This window comes from Tubulanus polymorphus, chromosome 2, assembly GCF_964204645.1.
Source record: "Tubulanus polymorphus chromosome 2, tnTubPoly1.2, whole genome shotgun sequence".
NCBI classification, from domain to species: Eukaryota; Metazoa; Nemertea; class Palaeonemertea; order Tubulaniformes; family Tubulanidae; genus Tubulanus; species Tubulanus polymorphus.
The window spans coordinates 28358119-28374638 of NC_134026.1; the positions used below are offsets into that span (position 1 = coordinate 28358119).

The window sequence follows — 16520 nt, forward strand, 5'->3', positions numbered from 1 at the left end:
TAGAATAAAGCATTATACGATAGCATTCAATGTCTATCCCGCCGCAGTGAAATAACGACCTCGACTGTCTAGTGCTGCCACTATCTATAGCGATAGCGGGGAAAACGTGAACTAACATAATACTCGCTTTCCTAAGTCTTAGAATGGCTTTCCAAAGTCTTAGAATGGCCGTACTTGGCAAACTATTTACTAGTCTGAATACCAGTCATTGTTTCGGTTCCGTACAACTGTTGTTTCAGAACAACGGCTAGGTACTAGACTAACTATTTACCTATTTGCGGCCGGAGAAAATTATCAAAATCTTAACACAGCACTAAAACTCAACCGGGAAATGGATAAAAGGAACTACCGGACTTCCATGTTCAGTTTCCACTCTTTCACACTTGTGTAATGTCAAAAGATCCTTTGGTATAACAACTAAATGTGTAACACTTTAAATGTAGATAATTAATTTATTAAATATAAAGACGAAAATAACAATTCCATTAAAAGTAAATGCAATATTCGTTTTAGACAAATACACCATTATACATGTACATATAGAAGGCGTGGTAGGATTTCTGTTGCATAGATGTTTGAACTGATTCCTCATTTATGTTAACAATCAATTCTTTTCCTTCAAGGCAGCTAAAAATGATATCGCAATTAGAACAAGTTAAATCACTTAGAATAATAACTGATCATCATAAATCATAAATACATACTCTGAGGTTCTGAAATTTCCATTTCTTCATCTTCAAGAAGAGTTTTTTCTAAATTAAGTTTAGTCGGATCTGATGAGAGAGTTCTCTTTGAACGTCTTGACCTATTGGACTGCCGTACATCGGGCGATCCAAATACTGTATCTTCAAGTTGACTGGAAATGAATAAACAAAACATGAAACAATCATGTCTGATTCTAGATAAGATTTCCATGAGAAGGGCTTTATATACCTCATTTCCATTGCGCTAAAATCCATTGACTGCTCTGCTAATGAACGCAAAACCTTTTTTCCCCTCTTTTTCTTTCCATCCCCTGAAAAACAGTATTGACAAATATTTACCCACCGGTAACTTACTTTCTTCGATATGGAGCTCGGCGTTATATCTTAGTAAGACTTACCATTTACAATTGAAGCATCTTTTTCTGTAATATTTGTTGTTTCCACCAAAGTTGTCTGAACAGATAAGAATTTGCAAATATGAAACGTTTTATTTCTTGAATAAATTGGGAAAAAAACAATTACAAGTAAATTTTCACCTCAGTTGGAGCTAATCGAGTTGTATCCATGGCAGTTTCTCCTTCTTCAGGATGAAGGTTTTGCAATAAGTCTGCGACAGTTTTGAGAAATCTTTCACAGATTTTTAGAGAAACTTTATCTTTCACAGCCTGAAAGTAATTAAGTTTCATATATCTTAATGACATGAATCAATTGGGAATTGAAAGTTGACAATGTTTTTTAAATACAGTCAAATTTGTTGACCTAGGTGGGGCAATCATCATGTTGGAATTATCTAAATGACAACTTACGCTTTGTAAATTGCTGGAATGGGACTCAAAAAAAGTGGCGACTTAAAGCAATGTGATGATTTATCTGAGTTGAAAGTATCAGCTTACCACGATAACCTGTTCCATCATGGCGTGAATATCTCGATTATCGGTCTCATTGGTTTCATTTAAAGTCAGATTTGTTAAAATCTTTGCCAATGTTCGCACGTTAAATGAACTCGGATCATTCAGAATTTCGTTACACAACTTGATGGCTAAACTGCTGTGAAGGCTACAGTCCTGAAATATTCATTATTCCAAAATACATGTATAAAAATTCATAAAACATGATAAATTACACAAATTCTTATAGGAGAAATACTTAACATACCTGAGGATCAATATTCGTCTTGTTTTTATCTGTTAAATGCCACGTACTAGTAAGCTGTACCATTAAATCTGCAACATTGCCGGCATTTATCGTACTCAACGGACTAAACACCGGTGCATTGAACAATGTTTTAAGCGTGGGCATAAACGCTTCTTCGATGAGTTCCTGGTTCGCTCTAGTAGAAAGAAACGGAACATTTTGGTTTGAGGTTCAACGAAATCCCTCACGAGAACGCGGTTCACATACATACCGACGAGTAAACGCAAATTCAGGGAAGAAAGTTCCGAGACAATGTCGCAGATGTATATCATCCTCCGTAGTCGGGTTATACCACAGTAATATAAGACGGGACAGCAGCTTCGAAGACACCATTCGACCCGATATCAATAACTTAGCTAAACCTTCAGCCGCAACTGTTCGCATTTCAGATATCTACAAATTTCAAAGTTACCTTCGCTATTTCATTATGAACCAGGTGAAAAATTAAACTCGACTGTGTGCTATACCAGCAAAATACCTCACTATCCAACAATGCAGTTAGAATCGTTACCAGACTATTCACGCTCTGGTTAGATTTATTGCTCGTCTTTTTTTCATCTGATTCGAAAAAATCGTCAGTATCCTCATCGTCGTTCCGATCATCGGGATCCGCTTCATTCTCCTTCTCATTTTCGTCATTTTCTTCTCCGATTTTAAACGCGTCCAGACCGAACGTTAACAGCATATCGATGATGGATACTAAAGCGGAAACTTGTACTGTAACTGTATCCACAGTCGCTATCTACAAATACATTCACATACATTACTGGTTGAAGTGCGTCTACTTACGTGTTTAGTTGCACCAGAAACAAGATCAGATTAAATACCTGAATAAACAATAAGAAATGAGCCCTAGCTGCTGTTTTGCTCATCTGACAACACAATCCGAGACTCTTAACGGCAACATTTCGCACAGCTGGATCCGCATTCTGTATTCCGGGAATGATCTACAAATCAATCGAAATATACATGCGTAAACAAAACTTTACATAACGTGGGCAAAGAAAGTGACCGAGTTTGCGTTAAACGTACCAGAACTTCGGTGAGTGTCTGTAAGGCTGGTGTTAGGTTTGGTAATGTCACCTCTAGAAGCATCTCGGCCGTAATAGTCAAACATTTTAACATTGTTTGCGCATCATTCTAAACAAACAGATACCAGGTAATTAGAATATGTAATCACCGGGTAAATCTATGAGAAAGGATCATTAGAAACATACCTTCTCGGTACGGATTTCCTGAGATTGCGGTTTTGCGTCATTCAGTAAGTTTTCTTTCTCTTCATCCAGTTTGTTGATTTCATTTTTGAGTTCAGAAGCTTTGCCGAAATCTTGTTCATTGATACTGATTTCGAGCTCCTCGCGCAATTCATTTAACTTCACGCGGATGGCAGCAATCTGAACAAACATTCAATCTGTTGTAATCAGCTTATTCACCTTACGATTTCGCAAGCTTTGTAAAGTAAGAATTGTTCTAAGATTGGGAAGTAATGATTGTTATAAATACATACGCGAATGTCAAGTCGGCGTTGTTCATCAGCACTAATAGAGGTCTCCACAGTAGTTATCGGTTCTCTAATATCTGCTATGACCTCTACGAGGTACTGTATTCGTAGTTTGTCATCTTTTTTCAGCTTAACCAACAGCATCAAAATTGGTTTAACCGTTGTGTAACTGACTTTATCAGAAACGAGCAAATCGTGTATCAATTTCTCCAACGATTTCCTGAAGAAAAAACCATCATCTTCAATTATGAACATTTCATGAAACGTTAAAGCTTAAAATACTCGAGTAAAAGTTTTAATCTTTGTCCTCATTGAAAACATGAAGCTGCCAATAGCAATTAAACCAAAAATTTGAATTAAACCTTTTCGTGAAACTGGGCCCTGTTCACGATTGTTTGGTAAATTACCTGCCAACCTCATCGCTCAGATCAAGTACACCGGCCAGGAACAACAACTGTTGTAATATATACTCCTGTTCTAGGCGTATGTCTAGATCCGTTTCTCGTTCGTAAACCGCTGCGTAAGACGCGACGTACTGACAGAATTCAGATACAGTCGGCACCAGTCGATCGATTAGATCATCGGCTTGTTCACCTGAACGGATATATTCACTTAAACAGCGCCAGTAGAAAACACTTTCACACGTCAGATTGTCAACAGGGATAACCAGCCTGAAATAAATATACACAGTTACACAGTGTTATTGAATTCAATGAACGTGAAGGCAGGTAGTCCTATGAAGATCAACTTTTTATTTTATCTTGTATATTGGCATCATCAGATAAATTTTCTATTTACCTGATTAAGCTACTAAACACTTAGTGAAAGCTTACCATCAGGTAAATGTGTCATCTGACCTCGGTTGTAGGATATATCATATTCCATGGTCTCACAGTATGAATACGACACATCGCGATAGCATCACTACTTACTTTTCATCTAATAAATCAAAGTCATCTACAAGTTGGGCGGACTGCGACTTCTTAAACATAGTTTGAAGCGCTAGTTCGGTAGTTTTCATCGATTCCGCATCTTCAACGTCCAAACAATTGAGCAATTCTAAAATGTTTCCGCCGTACAGACGCAACCAAGCTTGTAATAACTGTGAAGCACACGCTTCTTTTACTACATCTGAAATTGAAATTCGGGAAATTATTCACCAATCGTAATAATGAATGACAGCAACAGACCAGCAATAGAATAATTTTTCAATTTCTCTTTTTCATCCATATTACACAACCTCCCAAATCAAAATTTAAACAAATCATATCAGCAGATAAACCTCTACTGTAGTTGAACTTGAGAAGAAATCCAGCGTGGATATATTAGTACACTATTGCCACCTGGTGGATCTCGCGTGTCAAAGCGGAATCCTCGATTGCCGCAGTCCACTGCGTGCGTCCTCGTTACATTTACCTGACCTATCTCCGAGTCCATCCTTCAGAAGTTTAATCCGTTGAGCGATCGTGAGCGCTTTTATGTGAATTTTCTCGGCTATGACGATGAACGACGCTTTACGGACGACGTCCTTTACGTCGCGCGTTCGCTCGAGAATCTGAGGTAGCGTCTGAGTGGACGTAGCGATCGACTGTAGAACAGCTTTACGAACATCTTGATTCGGATCACACGATAACATGAACAGATACGCTGCAAGATAAAATATTCATTCCAATTTTCACTGAATAATGTATTCAAAAGTTTTCATTGTCATTATCAGATGCATCAGATTTAACAATCATACCATTTATAATCGGACAATCTTTGTCAGTCGGGTCCTGTAGACGGGTTAGACTAAGAACGGCTTGAACGCGAACTAACGGAAATTTATCTCTCATTCGTTCTAACATCGCCTGATAAATACTGTCGTATAAGTTATCGTCGATCTGAGCGTCTTCACCCATGTTGCGCAATAATTTATTAATCAGTTGACAGGAACGGAAACGCACGGCATGATGGGAAGCTTGATGCGACTGAAATATTCATCACATTTGCATTCAATAATTTCCTGTGAAGACATTGAGCCCAGAAAGTACTTTTCAGCACTTAAAGGATTTTGCCTGAATCAGCACTAATCGCGGTCTAATTTTATTTTTTTTTTCAAAATTTAACACCTTTCAGAATTTGTCAGCCACACTACAAACCCTGTCATGAAATCATATTTTATTTTTTTAAATTTTGATGTCAGTAATTGTTCGCATACCTTGAGCAGAAAGTCGATAATCTTATTGAGAAATTCATTTTCTGTTTCACTTTCCTCTGAATCAACGGATCCATCCATCTCATCATCTTTGTTTGAATCGCTAACCTTTTGATCGATGGCAGGTGTTGAAACCGTGAATTTCGCAATGAAATCAATCGTTCTTTCGACGGCCGGTTCTCGTTTATAGATAATCATACTGTGTTTCATTAAGTTTATGAAGGTAGAAATGAAATCATTGCTTTCAACCTGAGAAAAACAAAATCAAGATATGATTTTATAGTTTGTTGGTTTATATTGCTTTACATCATTCGAATCTTAGTTCTCCAAAACTAACCCCATTTAATTGTTCATTTAACCTCACCACAGGATGGCCTTAGAAGTGTTGCCTGCATGAATGAGCAGCAAGCAGGACTGGAACCTGCTTGTAACTCAGCACTGATGGTGAATGCAACAGCATCACGCCTTAGGTCAGCCCGTTACATGAAAATGACTTTTTAGAAGAATTGCTGCACTTAGATGTGGAGAATAGATAAGATAAAAACCCACTATCGGCCTATACAAATTTACAAGATTTGCAGTGGTTAGTTTGTTAATGATGGGATACCTTGGCTTGTATTTTCTGTAATCTTTTGATTAACTGGCCATGGCTGTGTAAACCTTTCTGACATTCATTGAATATATCTTTCATTGCTTCTTCTGTGTCAGACATGGTTTCTTAGGAAGTGGTGTTGTAATTTTCAAAATACACTAAAAAAAAACCTGAAAAGACAGAAAGTGTCCAGGGAAAAAGTGAGATTAAAATGAATGATTTCTAGGTGCCTAGATTAGAATCAGATATAAACATCAACATCCCATAGGAATGTGGCCTTAAAAAGTGGCTTAAATAATAATATTGGCTAATTGACGAGTCACGAATTCATTGTCGGCTGGATAGCGATTCGGATGCCTGAAATTCTAATTGTTAGTGTCAGTTAACAGTTTATGATTGCGATTAATCTGTTTGAGCTGAGGTTCGTTCGTTTGTTTTTTGCAGTTGGCTTTTGTTTATTTATTTTATTTTACGTGGCTTCTTGGACTTGGAGATCGCTTTCTTTATCAAAGGCAAGCTTTAGGAAGATTCTTACAATTGCTCATCTAACCATTAGATAATCACACACACGGTGCAGATTAAACAAATTTACTGTTTTATAAATCATTTACGATTTGAAATGTACCCCGAAATGTACCTCCAAAAATTGAAAAACTTTTCCGGGTTCGGTTTAAATCACCGGTATGGCATCGGGAGCATTAGTGAGCGTCGTATTAAGGCCATATGAGGCTTCTACTATAGTAGTAAAAACGAAACGTCGTAACCATTACCCCGCTACCCCTAACCTTTTAATTCTAAACTTGTTTACCAGTGGTAAATGGTTTACTATTATGAAGTGTCTTATTTTATTTCTAAATGAATTAATGTTTCGTGATCTATTTGAGACACATCACTCAAAAATTTGATTTTTGGCGCCTAATAAAATGCCATTGAAGAGTTAAGATTTCGCGGCATATTCGCATACTCTGAAGAATAGCGTGTAGTCAATCTTAAGGATCAGCGTAGAACATGGCCCCGAGTAAAATGCAGACTACATATACTACAAGCGGAACGAAGATATATGTTTGCCTCGATCGAACGCTTTAGAGCCAATGATACGACGTGTAAAACCTGAATGAGATAATATCATTCTAGTATTCCAATGGGCAATGAATTTCTATTCTATCTTAACGTATTGTCCAAATATATTGACAATACCGGTACTTTCACTAAATTACAGATGCACAGGAGGGCAATGATTTTGATAGTTATTGGTGACTGACATATATCTTTAGATTGATGCCTTTAATTTCGTAATCTAGGATAATTTTTAGAAATTGTTTTGCATCCATTCATTCCCTGTTGTCAATTCAGTGCCTAGCTGCCATAGGGACATTGATTGAAAATCTAGAAATACTGGATTCTGTTTTGGGTCTATCTTCGTCTTATTCTAGAGATTGAACTAGGGTCTATCTTCGTCTTATTCTAGAGATTGAACTAGGGTCTATCTTCGTCTTATTCTAGAGATTGAACTATTAGTTACATCATAAGCCGGGAATGAAAGGGTGCGGCTAGGAAAAGACTCTGGCAGTTGACCCGGCTAGCATTGATTTTGAATCCATTTTAAACTGTATTGAATCCAAAAAGTCTTCATTGAAAGGGGTTGAAATATAGAAAAGTGATATCATGATTTGAAAGTTTTTATGATCATGCCTCAAACCAAACTTTCAAGTCATGTTATAACTTTTCTACATTTAAGCCCGTTTAGGCTTAAAACGTTCCTGCCCTGGGCACAGGGAAGAAAGAGACTATCATACCGAGATAGCTACGATACAACGTTTGCTTTATGATGACAGCTATCGGGAGATAAAGCTAGTCAGCAGACATAATATATCAAGTCATTTTAAATTGCGCGGGGTGTGACAAGTTGGCCAAGTCAGCCAACTGATCGCTGTTCTATTCAAACCACAGATTTCTTTAATAAGTTCATTAATTTACCATCACTGACCGCCACTGACCAATCCAAACTTCTCGATCAGAGAACGATATACTGCGTTTAGTCCCAGACTAAAATGATTCACCATTGCAAATTTATGAATTGACCATCACTGACCACCACTGACCAATTCAAACTTCTCGAACATGAAAACGATATACCGCGTTTAGTGTCAGACCAAAAAAGGATTCACCATTGTAAATTCATAAATCGACCACACTGACCAATTCTATCTTCTACCCGGCCTAGATTAAATGCTCTCAGAAGTCAAAAGTTGTACCGTACCGCCGGGCCGCCCCAGTCGGGCCGATACGCGAAACGCCTCAAGTTTATCAATTATCTTTATCTTTCCCAAACAAATCATACAATAATCGGGGTATTTGTAATATTAATTTTACGGGGCACTCGGTGTAATTCATTCAATATTTGATTATATTTGAAATCAGCAAGGACTGACAAGGCTCCGCTAACTGGGAGGGGCACCGATTATTCATAGTTATCCTTTCTCGCGTCGAATTTTAGTACACTTGTTTTGAAATCGGAACCGTTCGGCCAAAGGACGGCCTACATCGACTCGAAATGTTAATGACGATGCAAGAAACGGCCTCCACTTGACAATTTTCAAATTCTCAAGACGGAATATGGTACGATTTCTACGAATATCCATTAATCATAAATACACATACCACAATCAAAATACCATTGTATTGTCATCATGGGCAAATAACACTTATGTTTATTTTATTTTCAACTTACTTTTAAAAAAAAGTTTCACTTAGGATTTCTGTCAAATTTATAGGGGGTTGAACCCCTTCCCCTCTATTTCCGCCCCTACAGGCCCTGCCCAGTGCGGACAGCATCGCAGTGATAACAGGGAAACGTACACCGATCGTAGGAGCGGAGTGAGATTTTTTGATCTTGAAATCGGGATTGACTGTGTTAAAAATATTTGAACGTAGTCGACATTCCATTTCCATAGCATACAATCGATTTTCATTTTATGTTCACCACATTGCGTGTCAGGCCCCAATTTGCCGCGACAAGCCTCGGGACTTGTGACGCCATATATGCAGCGGGTTCATAAGAATGCCCTACATGGAAGAATTTTGTAAACAAACGAAAACTTTGATTTTGATTTTTTTTGATTAGAAAGTTAGCTACATCGGTGATGATGACGACGATGAAATAAACCACTGCAGAGTGAATTTTGAAGAATTAAAATGGCTTTTGTGAAGTCTTCTGATGAACTTTACGGTATAATTAATCTAAGAACAGGATTTCTGTCAATCAATTCAACAATCCCAATCAATACATTTTCGATCCAACATAGGCCTATATCTAGAGTTTGTTCGAGTAAAACAGCAATTTAATGCACAGGGGTCGTATCAGAGTAGTAAGTAATGTAAAAACGATAATCTGTTAATCCAATCGTATATATGAAATAACTTTTATACTGTAGACATTGAATTAACAGATTATCGTTTTTACATTACCTACAGTACAACTCTGATACGAGCCCCTGTGGTTTTATGGCCATCTCTCAGTGAATTTAACATTAACATTAGAAATGATCCATTTTAAAACTATTTTTTCATTCACAACAACAGATCGGATTATGGAAGGATGGGAAAGACAAGACAGTCCGAAAGGAATTCCATATTACATGAAGTATGTACAAAAAGTAGTATATCCCATCGACAATTTTCTTAATTGCCTTCGACCGATATGTAGCACTTGTAATTCAAACCATCATTATCGTGTACTTTCAGCCATCAGTATGAAAGGACTCAATGGGATCATCCGATCTATGAAAAGATATTTGAAGATCTCGGTAAGTGTGCATTAGTCGTGGGATGAATTATAGATTACAATCAGAGCTTGATTCATTAAGTACCTACTTTTTTCTAGGTGATTTCGATCGAATAAAATATGCTGCTTACAGAACTTCTTTGAAGCTTATATATTTGCAGAAAAAACTTCAACGTAAGTAGTTTTAATAAAACAGATGAAATTGGGAAAGTTCATGGTTACTTGTTTGTAAAATATTCGCCTACAGCAAAACAGTAAATACTTTACCCTACGTAGATAACAGCTTCACCGCTGTCACTTCACCATTAGCATACAGTACCAAGTATTTGACATTGCTTAGGCGAAAAATCTAGAAAACAAATCAGGGAATTTGACAAATTTTGTAAAAATCCTGGAAAACTCTGGGAATTTGGATATGTTATTGACCATGTGTTTCTTTATCAATATGTGAATCAATGAATGAATTCTCTATCAGGGATTTTTGTGTAATCACATGGAAATTCAGGGGATTTGTAAATGGACAGAAAGAGGCCCCCCCCTGATTATAGTATGATTTATTGTGTTTTTTTTTTTTCAGTTGATTTGTTTGATTTGCATACGATCACGGTAGTATTTGATAAACACAGATACACCGCGAGATCGATCGATGAAGCTCCGATGACGTGCGGTGAACTGGAGAATTTGTTGATCGATTTGTGTCGAAAGATTAAGAAAGATCGTTTATTACAGTTTGACGTTTCGTTGAACGCTGAATTGATTTTGAACTGGATTCTGAATTTATACGACGTGTAAGTGGATCAATCGCATTTACCAGTCCATCTACTTGACTGGTAGATTGACATTAATCTCAGTGTTTCAGAGTTAGTGAGCAAAACCCATAGATTGTATGATATTATATTTCAGGCATCGTACTGGAGCTATTCGGTCTCTATCGGTAATGATCGCTCTAGCCACACTATCAGCTGGACGATTAATCGAAAAATACAAGTGTGAGTAGGGTATATTTCAAACATTCGAGGGCAGGGCCCGGTTTTACGAAAACGTTCATGATGTGCTCATTGAAAACATGAACTAACCAAAAGCAACTTAACTCGAAAATTTTAGCTTAATTTTCTCATAAAACTGCTCCGTGTTCATTTCATATTGTAAAATCCTTCCCCTTATATTGGGCAATTTTAAGCATTAAGTGTATAATTAGAAGTATCCAATTTTTTGCCCTCTTCCAGAATTCTCTTGATGCATATACATACTTATTGGATGATCCCTTAATGAAAATGTATCAGTAAATCATTATTTGTGAAAGGGTTACCCTAATCTAGGATTTATAGATTTAATGTTATGTTCTGTTGATAATCCGACAGTCGTTTATACGTAGCATTTTGCGGTATTTTCATTGTAGATTTTTTTCGACAAGCGAGTAGCAATGGAAACGTGATTGATAGGAAACGGTTCGGTATATTTCTAAGAGATCTGATGCAGGTAAGAGGTGTATAGAGGTTTTGTACCACCCTCTGTTGCTGCCTGAGTTCATCATGATTTATTTATACTTGTATTTTTTTCAGCTTGTTGATCTGTTAAATGAATCTAGTCCATTTGGAGGTATGAGTGTAGGTGCAGCCGTTGATAACTGCTTTCAGAGGGTGAGATTTATTTCTGCGGTGACTTAAGATAAAACTCTAGATGAATTATGGTTCTTGCAGATTAGGGAATTCTAGTTATTTTTCCCATTAGGGAAATTCAAGGAATTGTGACTTCTTGAAGATCTGCAAATTTGAATTTTTGGTGATGAGTGGCACAAAGAATCTCTTGATTAGAAGCGGCCTCCACTGAGGAATTTTTGTCAAGGGTCAAGGAAAATCAGGAAATTTTGTATTCACTAATATGTATAAACCCTGACGTACCTGATAAATATTTTTAAGGTGGCGAATGGAATTGGTATCCATGAAGAAGCATTTCTCGATTGGATGTTTGAGGAACCACAGACAATTGTATGGCTTCCAACGTTGCATAGAATAACCTCAGCTGAAACTGTCAAACACGATGTGAAATGTAAACTATGTAAAGTAAATCCAATCACTGGATTGAGGTTAGTGACTGAGAGATATCAAGTGATATTGTAGTATTTGTAATATTAGTAAATTGAAATGACTGGTCGCAAAATGCCAAGTAATTGAAACAAATGAATTTTGATATACAGAATAATAATTGGAATGTAAATATGTACAAACAGAAAATAATATGATAACAATACCTAAATGTATATGGAATTAGAAGCCTGAAGGACAGTGCTAGAATTCAATGGTAATGAATCGATCTCTGTAATTTGTATGGTTTTATTCTGTAGGTATCGATGTCTGAAATGTTTCAATTTTGACATGTGTCAAACTTGTTTCTACACTGGACGCGTCAACAGTAAACACAAAGTCACTCATCCTACACAGGAATACTGTGTCTCTGTAAGATTCTTCACGCTTTCAATTTCCCTTATATATATACGTTAATTCAGTAGACTGTGCTAGCCTCGGATCTTGCGGGACCAATGAATTCTTTGCGAGGTATGCGAATCAGAGCAGGGATGGGTCATTATCATGATGAATTCTACAAACTTTTATTGTAAAGTCCATGATTTCAGTAGGAAATTTGTAAATTGTCTGGGGCACACGCGAATCAGAGGCAATCGGAGTCTACTGTATACGGTTTCTCACAGAAAATAGTTAAATGCTTCTTCATCATTACCTTTAATCAAAATATTTCAGACAACATCGAAGGAAAACACAAAAGCTGTACTGAAAACAATACGCAATAATATCAGTAAAAAATACAAGAAGAAAATCAACAAGCCGAGCTATTTACCAATAAATCAGAATACTGGTACGACAGCTCCTGCGGATGTCAGTTATGACTGGGATGATTTGTAAGTTTAAGCGCAGTGATGCCTTCCATATGAACTAAATTATGTCGGTTCCTAACCTGTCTGATTTTTGTTTTTGAAAGCGCACCTGATGGAGGAGGTGCAGGCAGTAACTCTGATTGCGGGTCCAGTTTAGCTGCTGGTGCTAATGGTATGGATTTCGATGAATATTTTGGTAGCATCGAGAAATACGCAGAGAAAGAAAATATACCACACATTGATTTACAATTACAACAGCAGATACAACAAGTGAGTACAGTCAACCCCTGATAATGTCATCAACCCCACCTAATGCCAGGTTTTCTCTGAGAACAGAGAATCTGTATTTTGTCTTTGAACTAGTCAAAATTCGACCCGATATACCGACATACTCTCTATACCACTGAAATTCTGAATCACCGATGTGGACAGTATATCAGGAGTTGACAGAAATCAATGACAGATTTTCACTTTTTTTGCATTTGCTGCTTTCACTGTTCAGTTTTTATCACTTCGTTTTTGCATGCGTATTTCATTTAGACTAGTTTCACTCCCCCACCACAACTATCGAGTAAACCTATGCCGGTAGGTCAACGAAATGAACTTGAAAGCATCATTGGTCATTTAGAGGATGAAAACAGGTACTGGTTGAATCAAATCTTTGGTAGAGAGTTCAAATAGAGGAAAATCCATAGTAGCAAAAACCGAACAAACTTTCAGGAGTTACATTTCATCGAATAAAATCCTGTATCAACTCCTCAAATTTTTCACAATTATCTCATTTTCACAGGGACCTGTTGGACGAGATTGAGCGTTTACACGATATCTCGTACGAAGAGCCATCTACCGTGGATAGCCGCGTCGAAAACGAACGCGTCAAAGTTTTACAGAAACAGAAAGATCACCTCGAAGCCAAACAAGAGATTTTAGAGTCATACAATCAGCGACTCGAGAAACAAGTCAGTCGTTTAAAGACATTACTTCAACAGGTAATGATAATAATAGTAGTTATGATGATTATGATTATTTATCATTTTAAAGCGCTGAACATGGAAACAATTCACAAAATCTATTTTGAAAAGTGACTCATCAAAAACTCTTTGAATAAATAATGTCTTTGTAAGCACATTTAAAATACTCCAATGGTCTGTTTCGGATATGAGGTGAAATGGTAGAAATCTTGAAAAATTGGACTCTGTTCAACAAAGCAGTTTGATAAGAGAAGCTTTATTTACTATTGATAGGGTTTACTTGATAGTATTTTGAATTCAGAATGTTTATGACTGTCTTTGATCATTTTAAGAATGAAGAATCTCGGAAAGGCAACGCTGTAACATACAACAGCGGTGCTGGTGCTGCTGCTGGTGCTGGTGCTGCTGCTGCTGCGGGGAGTACGCTGAATAATGTCGATTTGACAATAACGCGGCCACCGTTATCTTCACCTCAGAGAATACTAGTTGATCCACCTCCTTATCAGTCGCAATCAGCTCGGTTTAAACCACCGTTCGTTCGTAATCTCGACGGAATGATGGCGATCAGTACCCCGAAAGTCAACGTCATTCCAACAACGAACATTCCATTAAGTGATTTACGAACGCCGATGTTCGCGAGTCCCGTCGAGATCGATGATTATCGCGAGGATCGGTTTTACGAGTTCGACACTTTTGGAACGAGCGCGCCGAGTGATCTGATGAGTCGAACGAGGTTTAATATTCCATCGATGGTTCAATCGTGTTGTAACCCGGAGGAAGAGGCTGAATTACAGTATCTAATGGAACAGTTACAAACTGATATTCCCCAAAATATATCTCAAACAGGTTAGTTTACTCTGGGAACATTGTCTTCGTAATGGCAAATTTCTGTTATGATCATTTACAATAGGGTCGATGATGATTTTAAGAATATTTGAACGAGTGCCCAATATCTACAATGAATGATCAGTAACACTCATAACAGCCATAACCAAACAAACACAACAGTGTTCATTCATCCTTCAAATGTTGTATATATGTGAAATCACAATTACTGAAAATCACAAATACAGTCGATCGATTTCAAGGTACATTACCTCCTTTTCAAGAGAGGCAGTATAATATGGTTGCTTCGAACCTCAGCATAATAAAGTATTATTTTTAAGGTATACAAACTTTTAACAAAAATCATCTTACTGAGGACAATTATTACACCTAGCCTATATTTCTGCGTATCAGTCCCTGGAAGAAGTGACATTCTAACTACTAGTGTTCAGAAGTCATGTTACCATTTGCTGCTGGGTAGAGAGAGGCAATGAAGATAAATTGTGTGTTGCTTAGCGACACTACAGTGAAGTTTTAGGTTTAAACCCATGACCAGGGGCCAGTTGCACAGTCGGGACTTAAGTCCAAAAGTGGTCTTAAATCTTAAGTTTGGTCTTAAGTTGTTAGATTAGCTATAGAACTAAGTTGGTCTTAGACTGGTCTTAAGTCTATAAAGCCATGACTATGCAACCGGCCCCTGGCATTCAGTGAAATGCCTGAACAACTCGCCCACATTCTTCCATTCCTGATCTTGTCGTATTTCTGTCGTTACAGCTGCTGAAGACGCCCCTAGAGCGAGCAACATGTATGAATTAACAAACCAGATCGGCGGTGCAATGTCCGAATTCGTTGGTGCTATTCACAAATAACTTTAAAATACTTAATCGCCACAGAGTAAATATGATAAACCAAAGGAAAAAAGATCTAAATTCTTTTTTAATGAAATGTAAAGTGATATCTTCACATGATTGATATGTGAATAAATGTATTATTGACATATGTATAGTCATTTACTATTATATAATCTCATAATGTATGATGATGTATTTTCGATGTGCTTACCAGTATTATAGTAAATTGTTTGTATCGATATAAAGTAGAATCGTAAAAATGTAATTACATCACGTTCGTCAATGACAGTAATTTATACTAATTGTTTATAGTATGTTTTAAGCCTGATTAGATGACGGTAGTACTGAGGATGATTGAATTGTGATTAATAATAAATGTCTACAAAACCGTTCCCACCACTGCCAATTTAGTATCTGATTCGTCCAAAGATGTTTTTAATCAAGTTGATAATTCGTTTATTCACCAATATGTGAAAAGTGCCAAAATTGAAGCCAATGTTTTTTTCGACTGCTTCCTGGGCAAATCATGCTTCGAAATTTGTATTTCTAAATTCCAAGCTAAAAAATATCCGAGTATAAAACAGTGATTGGAACAAGAGACTTATCATTTCTAATGTTTCAATTTTCTATCGGAATAGACACAAGTGCAATAGACATTTTTATTAATCGCATGTAGTTAACAGGGATTGTACTTGATGTTGAAACTCAAAGAGTAGATAGTACTTTTTCATTCCTGAAATTCTTGAATAAGTAAACATGTTTGTATACGTCGATATTAGCGGAAAGACCACTTCAACGAATTGAATTTTCAGGTCTGAATTGGCATATTGTCTGTATGCTAATATTTCTGCACGTCCCCCATATAATCCCGGGCGTTCAAGTCAAAATATCCTTTTGTAATAACGATAAAAGCTCAGAAGTTTTTAGACTGGTAATTTTTCTGTGGAAACGATTGTTATTTACATTATCTGTGTACAAGGCTGATCCATTTTTAACGTTTTATTGAATCAG

At 37.0% G+C, this 16520-nt stretch overlaps 2 protein-coding genes across 3 annotated transcripts; one reads left to right on the top strand and one right to left on the bottom strand.

Annotated features, from left to right (window-relative positions):
* Positions 1-493: 493 nt before the first annotated feature.
* Positions 494-6869, bottom strand: LOC141898860 (condensin complex subunit 3-like). Of its 2 annotated transcripts, none has more exons than XM_074784998.1 (20): positions 6826-6869; positions 6204-6358; positions 5600-5845; positions 5141-5369; positions 4816-5046; positions 4332-4530; positions 3807-4070; positions 3406-3619; positions 3116-3292; positions 2931-3038; positions 2726-2845; positions 2377-2640; positions 2110-2291; positions 1860-2034; positions 1598-1768; positions 1241-1369; positions 1103-1157; positions 934-1015; positions 705-856; positions 494-627 (listed from the first exon to the last, which is right to left on the bottom strand). In XM_074784998.1, the coding sequence occupies exons 2-20, from the start codon at positions 6306-6308 to the stop codon at positions 605-607; spliced, it is 3126 nt and encodes a 1041-aa protein (XP_074641099.1). In that variant the 5' UTR covers positions 6309-6358; positions 6826-6869; the 3' UTR covers positions 494-604. The 2 variants fall into 2 exon arrangements, with proteins under 2 accessions (XP_074641099.1, XP_074641100.1); XM_074784999.1 differs by lacking the exon at positions 6826-6869 and adding an exon at positions 6724-6817.
* Positions 6870-9267: 2398 nt separating this feature from the next.
* Positions 9268-15553, top strand: LOC141900338 (dystrophin-related protein 2-like). Its single transcript, XM_074787182.1, has 16 exons — positions 9268-9417; positions 9771-9831; positions 9933-9994; positions 10072-10146; positions 10550-10760; positions 10876-10961; positions 11372-11451; positions 11535-11612; positions 11892-12058; positions 12317-12428; positions 12729-12886; positions 12967-13132; positions 13403-13503; positions 13653-13851; positions 14166-14679; positions 15433-15553. Exons 1-16 carry the CDS (start codon positions 9384-9386, stop codon positions 15525-15527), a joined length of 2199 nt encoding a protein of 732 aa, XP_074643283.1. The 5' UTR covers positions 9268-9383; the 3' UTR covers positions 15528-15553.
* Positions 15554-16520: the final 967 nt, after the last annotated feature.

Excerpts from the sequence above, each read along its gene's own strand:
- LOC141900338 (XM_074787182.1), top strand. The coding sequence starts at position 9,384 with ATGGCTTTTGTGAAGTCTTCTGATGAACTTTACG. Across the intron at positions 10,147-10,549 it reads TTTGCAGAAAAAACTTCAAC|TTGATTTGTTTGATTTGCAT; the intron begins GTAAGTAGTTTT and ends TTTTTTTTTCAG. Across the intron at positions 11,613-11,891 it reads TTGATAACTGCTTTCAGAGG|GTGGCGAATGGAATTGGTAT; the intron begins GTGAGATTTATT and ends AATATTTTTAAG.
- LOC141898860 (XM_074784998.1), bottom strand. The coding sequence starts at position 6,308 with ATGTCTGACACAGAAGAAGCAATGAAAGATATATTCAATGAATGTCAG. Across the intron at positions 4,531-4,815 it reads TGGACTCGGAGATAGGTCAG|ATGTAGTAAAAGAAGCGTGT; the intron begins GTAAATGTAACG and ends TTTCAATTTCAG. Across the intron at positions 857-933 it reads TTTAGCGCAATGGAAATGAG|TCAACTTGAAGATACAGTAT; the intron begins GTATATAAAGCC and ends ATTCATTTCCAG.